The sequence below is a fragment of the Tinamus guttatus genome, unplaced genomic scaffold (assembly GCF_059628265.1).
Source record: "Tinamus guttatus ecotype Peru unplaced genomic scaffold, ASM5962826v1 Tinamus_guttatus_pri_ptg000052l, whole genome shotgun sequence".
Classification (NCBI taxonomy): Eukaryota; Metazoa; Chordata; class Aves; order Tinamiformes; family Tinamidae; genus Tinamus; species Tinamus guttatus.
Genome location: NW_028288586.1, coordinates 7272596 through 7281158, shown reverse-complemented (window position 1 = coordinate 7281158; position 8563 = coordinate 7272596). Strand labels below are relative to the sequence as shown.

Below are 8563 nucleotides of genomic sequence, written 5' to 3'. Positions count from 1 at the left end.
CAAACATTCCGGGGTCTGAATGCCGCGCGCTGTAGTCTGCTGGAGCCAGCTCAGGGACCTCTACACCGTGCTGCTCTGACACCTATTCTGCCCCAGGTTTAACTGCTGCTATGTACCAAGGTAAGCAAGAACGGAGCCACGCTGTATTTTGTAGGCTTCTTCCACTGGCTTCATGGAGTTTCTCAGCTGAGCTGACATATACAAGAATAAAACTGTTCTCTCTAAGACTAGTCTGTCTAGTTTATTTATGGTGGTTTATTATGCTGTTCACTGACAGAATAAACCGATATAAACTGGGATTATTGCAGTACTTTCTACTCTTTCTTCACTAAACTGTTCCTGTCCCTTCCTTTATGCCCATGCTACTGCTATGTATAGTTAGGCCATGAAAAAGTTTGGGTGTTTCAAATGGAATAAAACCAGGCCATTATTGTGAGAACATATATTAGCTTAATGTTATAAATAGTAAAATTTTTTAAAAAAACTTAGTATTGCAATGTCAGTTAATTTGGTATCTTTACTGGTACTTTATTTATTGTGAAAACCGCTATGACAAGCCACCATACTGCTAATCTGACAGATATTTAGCAGATAGACAGGCATTGCCTAACCTCAGAAATGTCAGAGTGGATCTATGAAGTTATTCCAGTCCTTTGTGGTTTTGGCAAAGATTTTATGGGACCTTGTGATGTAGGCTAGGCCTGATTCAAGTCTCAACAATGGGAATATCTTTGTTGGGGCTCGTTGTTGTTTCTGACCCCGTAAATGTGGGGTGCACTCTGCCATGAAAGATTTTAAAGATTCTGCCATGAAAGATTTTTTTTCTGGCCTATCAGTTGGTTATCAGAGTTAACAGAAAACAGAATTCAACAGTCTGAATGAAAATTTGACTTTGATTTTTCTTCTTTTAGTTTTAAAGGGCTCATAGTAACATATATTCAAAGCCTGTCCAAATCATGGTTTGTATTAGACACAACGGGATTTGAGCTTCTTACAAAAAGCTTAAGAAAACTGATATTTTACAATTCCTTCCTCATACTGCTCTCTATAAATAATTTTAGATGAGCTCTTTTGTTTTTCTCTCCTCCTCTCCTTTACTAGCTACCTTTAAACAAATTCCTTTTATATTTTCTTTCTTCTACCCTTTTCACATACCCCTAGTATTTTACAGCAGTCTTTTTCTACTCTGTTTTTATTAAGGCATTGGAATTTTACAGAGTAGCCAGCTTGGTTTCACTCCTAAACCCATGAACCCTGAGAAATAAATTGAATCTGGACTATATTAAGGGGAACTGGTGTGTCTGCACTGCTTCTTAGTCTTTATGGTAGGATGGTTCCTGAATAGTGTCTCTTCTCAGGCTCTCTCCTACTGTTTTCACCGTGGATATATCAACGTTATTTTTCTTCAGGATTTTCTAAAGGATATTGCATATATACTTTTTTTTTTTTTTTCTGCTCACAACTAGTAACAGGGAGCCTGCAGGACGATGTGAGCATCTCACATACACAACATTTATTGCACCTATATTTTCAAGCCAGATCCTCCTGGGTCCAGTGTGGTGGGCCATGGTGAACACAATCTGGGCCTTGTCTGTTTTATATTCATAACATCTCATTTCTGAAGCTACTTATCTGGGCAGCGACGCATGTAGTTGTAAAAGATATTAATTACCTTCACTACTTACATTGAATTATACTTGTAAGAAGCTTGTGCTGAGATTCCTTTATGTGGAATACTACTTAATTTATAAAGGTTTTGCCACCTATAGATGATTATGAGCAGAAATCTCTGTTGTAAATATATTAAGCATTAACTCAAACCCCTCCTGAAACATTTGGATATTCTTGCACATAACCAAATCCTCCACGCACATTCACTGGTGCCGTTCAGAGAGCGTTCGAAAGGCTCACTCAGTCTCAAGTAGGCTCTTGCCAAGAAGAGTTATTTTCACAACTCTAAAATTCTCTCTCCACCCACAGGCAGTTGTGCATCTGCTCCAGGACCTTCCAGGTATTTGAGTTTCAGTGTCTTAAACCTTTTTCATTAAAACTTACTCCCAGGTTGTCTTCATTGTAAGATTTTAATAGCTTGATTAGACCATAGCTACACCTCTTCTTCCATTTTTCATCTCTCCTCTAAGCTCATATTTCTTTTCTCATTCTTAAATTCCTTTTCTTCTTACTGATGTCATTTCTCCAAGGAAAAAGCTCTCTCAAGCAGCAGGGACAGTAAAGCCAAGGTCAGTGCTGCAGGGACAGTAAAGCACTCAGGGCACTTACACCCGAAACACACTGAAATCAAATAAGATACAAATACTGACGGTGGGAGTTGGATCTCCGAAGGAGTTATGCTCCTGTTTATCCTTGCCAGATCTGACCTAAGGCTTGGTCCTGAGTTCCCTCCTAGTTACGGATGGTTTGGATCCGCTAGCCAGGTACTGTCCAAGTTGGAGGACAATCTGCTTGTAACACTAGCAGCCACCAGAGTGGAATCAAGACAAGATTGACTGGATTCAAGTCAAGACAAGAAACAAGAGTGACAATAAGGACAAAAAAACCCTAATCTCACACTGTTTTGTAAAGTCAGAAGCTCTGTAAATTGGGCATGGATCTGCAAATTTATAATCTGAGCTGAAAGCAGAGAACTGAAGACCCTCTGAAGTCTGTTGTTCATTCCTTTATTATGGTGCATAGGTTAAGTATATAACTGAATGCCTTCTTTTTATCAAACTTTGTCTATATTTTTATGAAGACATACAGCTTTTTCCTCACTTAGAATTTCAACTGCTTTTTACAGACAACAGATCAAAGGCAGAGACAGTGTTTCAATTTACATGGTGAAGAATTGGTCTCCTGAACATTTCTGTTGCATAAAAAATGCAACTTTTTAAAGTCTCCCTAGTCCTAACTTAATTGCATTGAACGCACACGCACACCCATCTCCTTTGCTGGTGTAGTTTGCATAGGTTAACTCACATTAGGAGTTACATAATGGTTTAATATATGATGTGTGTAAGCATTAAATATGTCTCTAAACAATATGAACACCAAGGTAAATTTTTTTTTCAGAATTTGCCTTGTGAGACCTCATAAATACTAAAAAAATTTAAGGCATAAATGCATTTTAAATGAGAGATTGCCATTGTTTTTTTTCACTTTTGGTGTGAATAGTAATGAGCTAATTTCACAAGGAATGATAGAAATGTGATGTTAATGTCAATTGGACCAGTTTCTAGTAGTCTCTGTTTGTTGCCACAGATAATGCAACTTGCTGAAAGCCACACTGTTCAGATCCATTCTTTCCACAGAACTTGGTGAAAACAGTGAATATACTTTCCCTGTAAACTACTTGCACTTTTTTGCAACCCTATTTTTAAACACTGTAGAAGTTTTCTTTACACATTCAAAAATTCACTGTGTTTACTTTGAATTTAAGCCAGTCAGCATGCATGCAATTGGCTCAGAAGTTTAAACAATCATCAAATACAGCTTCTCCCCTTTTGATTTGTCTTGATTAAAAATGTGCACTGTAAGCAAATTGCCTTCCTTTTGATATTTGTTTCAGTTGCTAAGATTATCATCACATAAAGAAAGTTACTGTTTTTATGCCAGAAAAAATAAGGAACATGTAAAATGCTTTGGGTATAATTCTCTATCACCAGGGACAAATTAGGACCTTTGTAGCTGGGGCGCCTTGGAAGTGAAGTGCAGGAGCACTTCTACTACCTCTCAGGTAAAAGGAACTAAACAAATCTTGGAGTTACCTGACTCTGAGCATAGAAGAACCCCATCAGGCCCTCTTCAATGGACATATAGATTGATAACCCCAGTAAAGTTTTGACCTCTTTTTGACTGGTAGGTTTGCCCAAAGCATTTTGCCGGGCATGCCTGTCACGCAGCTGCACCAAGGCCTGGTGATCAGCACGCTGTCCTCACACTGTGTACGAGGCAAACTCTCACCTCTTCCCTTCCCAACCTGCTTCTGCTGAGGCACAACTGAGTGCCCAGGACAGACTTTTTTGCATATTTACCTGCAACACTTATGGTGGGACTGTAGTCCTTTGTGTGTGTTTTAGAAATTTACTCTAACCTTAAAAATCTTGTATTTCAAGGTTAGTCTTTTCAGCAATTACAGGAAGCACCAGCATGCCTATCTGCTCCAAAGCTGGCTTTCAACTTTCAAAACAAGGTGGCTGTGAAAGTGCAAATAGCTACTGAGTAGATGCAGTTACTGTGTACAGGAAGCTAGGATCAAGTTCAAATAAAAGTTCTGGGCACCAGTTCTTAGCAACTGATTTTAAAGTAGTTGTAATCTTCAAAGCTATCTATTTATCTCTACAGCAGAGGCCCTGGGTATTATATACCTAGTGAGTTAGACCATTTCAGCAACCTTCTTTCAGGTTAAAAAGGTATTTTAACATTTTCCTTCACCAGATTAACTGTTCAGTCTGTTTCTGACAGATGAGATCAGCTATACAGAATTTTAATACTGTGTTTCTTTAAAAAAGAATGCATCTCTGTTTACTTCCCTGTGCTTGAGTGAAAGTTTTCAGTAAGTTCAAGAATAGACAGTATAATATTAGTTACTGTTACTGTTTCAAGGTTTTTTTTTCAGAAACTACTAGTCATATGCACACTCTTGTTTGTGGACGTAAAGCCCAAATAAATAAGTAAAAGTAGAAAAAGTCACAATCTTGCTTCTGAAGTATTTATAGCCAATGTCCTCATCTGATAAAAGGATCGTGTACTTAACTATGTGCGGCTCCATTGATCTCAATGGGAGCATTCACAGTATTCACAAGAATTATGTATGTGTATAAATCTTTGCAAAGTTGGGGGGTAAATTATATTATGTTTGCTAGAATTTGCTTTGCCTTAATGAAATGAGGTTTCTTTTTTTTTGATCAAAACCATATTCAGTATTTTGATTACTTATAAGTACCTGAATTTCATTAGAAAATAAACAAACTATATTATGACAGGCAGCAGTAAAAAAACAGGAAAGTAAGATGAAGATCAAAGTTTCAGAATTACTTTTATATTCTTGAAGTTTAAATGTACAAAAGCAACATTCTATCAAAAAAAATACCAAGTATGCAATTAAATAAATTAGAACATTTCAAGTCAGTGTAAATGCTAAGTTCATGAAACATTAGAACAAGGTATATAGCCAAATATGCACAAAACCCCTGAGGCTAATTCTGCCACTCACATTTTCAGGACCCTGTTACTTGGGGCCTCTGACTTCTTTTGACAAAAAGTTATCTATGCAAATTTCAGGTTTATTTCAGGAAATATACCTGAAAGTATCTTATTTAAATGTAAATTCCTTGTTTTATTAAATACACACTTTGCTAAAGTATCCCCATACTGTATTTCTTAATCTTAAAAAAGCAAAGCATTTCATTCTAGATAAGCTCAAATACTACTGGCATTATTGGAATGAAAGGTCTGCTCTCCTTAGCTATCCATTTTTTTCATATCTTAAACATATTTTCATTGTAAATCCAGCACCGAGGACAGTGACTTCAATTGTAGATTCTTTTAATCAGAAATACATCTGCATATAGCAATAAAAACACAATTCAGAACAGACCCATATGAACAAAGTATGAATGACAAATCACAACCTAACTAATGTACAGCTAGGACTGAGGAGAACTGGAATGAAAGCGGGCTACTAACTAATCCTGGATGACAGGCTGTTTCTATGGAGCAAACGGGACAAGTAGCTGCAGTTTGCTGAGCTGTGGTCTGCTGTGGAAAGGCCAAATCGGAAGCTGAGCTTGGAGCCGCAGCGAGGGAGGAGGCGTTTGCTCGCGTTGGGCGCAGTCAGGCGGCGTTTGCGCAGCGCCCGGCGCGTCACGGTGACCCGTAGGGCCACCACGGATACTGGTCGGGGTTTGCACCACCTCCTCCCAACGCTTACCTCCCCGCGGGCAGCCCATGACGAGGAATTGGGTTTGGAAACAACAGCGGAAAGGCTATTTCACAGGAGGTTATTTCTCCATGAGGAGAAATCTCGTTCCAGGTGCAGTAAGGATACTTTACTTACACAGTTTGTGAATATGTGATCAAAATCCCTACACATAGGAGCACTTCATGAGAAATGCCACACGGGCAGCAATGCCAGCGCAGACCTGCAGCAGTTTCTCCATCAGCTCTCATTACCCCGTATTTCTATGCACCCCCCATGCTCTGAGCAGGCCCTGTAGGTGTTACAGCTGACACTCCATGGTTGGGGGCTCCGGATCTCCAAGGTTTTTGGAATGACTTTTTTGGGTTTTTACAAGCCGCGGCTGCCTGGCAAACTCTCCTCGCAAACGCAGCTGCTGACCTGGGGTGTTTTCTACACGCAAAGCGAGGTGCAGGAGGAGTTTGTCAAGCGAGTCACTGCCGGGAGCACTGAGGACAGAGGAAAAAAAAAAAGAAAAAAGAAAAAGAAAAAAAGTCGGCGTCGGGCGGAACTGCCCTTTTTTTATTCTTATTTTCTGCGGCTGCGCGGGGCCGCGCCGCGGGGCGGAACGCGCGGGCCGGGCCGCGCGGCGCGGGGACGCCTGAGCGGAGGCACCGGCGCGGCGCGACGCGGCGGGGGCAGGGAGGGGGCGCCATGGCCGTGGACATCACGCTGCTCTTCAAGGCCAGCGTGAAGACGGTGAAGACCCGTAACAAGGCGCTGGGGGTGGCGGCGGCCGGCGACAACGCCAGGGATGAGCTGCTCAAGCGCGGCGGTGCCGCGCGCGCCAAGAGCGACTTCTCCGGCCGGGCCCGAGAGGTGGTGAGTGCCACGGGGCCCTCCCTCCCCCACCCCCGGCGGGGCCCAGGCGTCCGGGTGGGCGGTTGTGGGGCCCCGCTGGCCGCCTGCGAGGCCGCGCTGGCTCCGGGAATGTCGCGCGCCGTCGCTCGCGGCGGAGGAACCGGTGACAGGTGCCAGGCGGGCAGCCGCGGCGCCCGGAGTAGACGTGTTGTCCCGGCGACCCGGGGTAGACGTGTTGCCCCCGCGCCTCCCTGCCGCCCGAGGTAGACGTGTTGCCCCAGCGCTTCCCTGCAGCCCGAGGTAGACGTGTTGCCCCAGCGCTTCCCTGCAGCCCGAGGTAGACGTGTTGCCCCCGCGCCTCCCTGCCGCCCGGGGTAGACGTGATGGCCCCGGGGCCTGCGCAGACGCGTTGCCCCGGCGCGCAGTGGCGCTCGGTGAGGCCGCCTCTGCTCGGCATGCGGAGCTCATCGCAGCCTTTTCAGAATGGGAAAATCGAGGGGTTAAGGAGTTGCAGAGCTAAAGCTGTCCGGACCTATCTTGATCCATGTTAGTGCTATAAATTTGTTGCAGACCATCTTTCTCTGCATGGGTTTGGCATAGGAGCAGGGTTTGAATGTTGCACGCTTGTTTAGGTGTGGGGGAAGCTGGCTGTTCAGTGTGCACCCTGAGGAGAGGCCTGCCGGAAAGAGTATAAGAGGATGGTGTCAAAAACACGTCGTGATGCACACGTGGGTTTAGGACTGCCCCAAGAGTGCACAGGTAGTCTTGTTTCTGACACTTGTTGAGTTCTGAATAGTTCGATTTTCAAGGGCAGAGATTAGGGTTTAATTTAGATCTTAATTGTACTTTTTCAGGGAAAAAAGGGTACTTAATGTTCTGTAATGCTTAACATTTTATCTTAAGTAGTTTGGTGATCACTTTGAGGCCTAAGCAAGGATGTCAGGTATATGTTAAGTGAAAACATAATTATTAACTCCTTATTAAAAGATGATTTAAGTGCCTCGCTCTTGTACTGACTCTGAGTTCTGTGGTAAGAGACTATCTGGTAAGACCAGTCCACAAAACTATATCCAAGATTCTTCCTCATGAAAGTTATCTTTCTATATACATATATATATTTATATATGTGTGTATATATATATATTTTTCTGTCATCTGCTGATTTTAGCAGGTATTTAGGTATTCCAGATTCTGCAGCCTTAGAGTGAACAGACTCCTTCAGTCTTGCACTGGAACAGAGCAGCCTTTAAAATTTTTAACACAATTTGTGTGTGTGTGAATTCCTAGATTTTTTTAAAAAAGAATTGAAATTCTACCACGTGGCAGTGTGTTGGCATTATCTGTGGTTAACAGAGTTGCAACTTTTAAGTTTGCTGTTCAGAACTGCTGGCACTTGGGCTAATGCTGGGTGCAGGTTGTTATTCTCTATGGGTTTAGTGCTGGATGGTGTCTGGATACTTAACCAAAGTGTTTTGCAGCTATTTGCTGAGGCAGAGGAAGTGAGAAATTTGAGATTTTCGTGTTTAATTTTAGATACTTTTGCAGCCATGGACTTCCGTTAATTTTCTGCAAAGCTTTAACTTTCTTCCCTGTTGCCTCCAGTACTGTCTCTGGTTGCACTTTGGTTCCTCGCTCTCAGTCCCATTTCTACATTTCTAGGTTTCCGACCACAGAAATAGACTGGATTCCAAATAATTTATAGCCTCAGGCTGGACCTGTGCCTGCTTCCTCTTCCTCACTCTCTCCTTTGTCTTCCCTTCCAGGGAGTCAGTGCTCCCTTGACCTTCCTCCCACTTTTGGTTGTCT

At 42.6% G+C, this 8563-nt stretch overlaps 1 protein-coding gene across 1 annotated transcript in view; it reads left to right on the top strand.

Moving 5' to 3' along the window:
• The first annotated feature begins 6479 nt into the window (after nucleotides 1-6479).
• The window catches only part of STX18 (syntaxin 18), a 58800-nt gene continuing 56716 nt past the window's right edge, over nucleotides 6480-8563 (top strand). Inside the window, exon 1 of the mRNA XM_088539992.1 lies at nucleotides 6480-6778. Coding sequence (XP_088396118.1) covers nucleotides 6611-6778 — 168 coding nt within the window. The 5' untranslated portion in view covers nucleotides 6480-6610. The remainder of the gene's footprint in view (nucleotides 6779-8563) is intronic.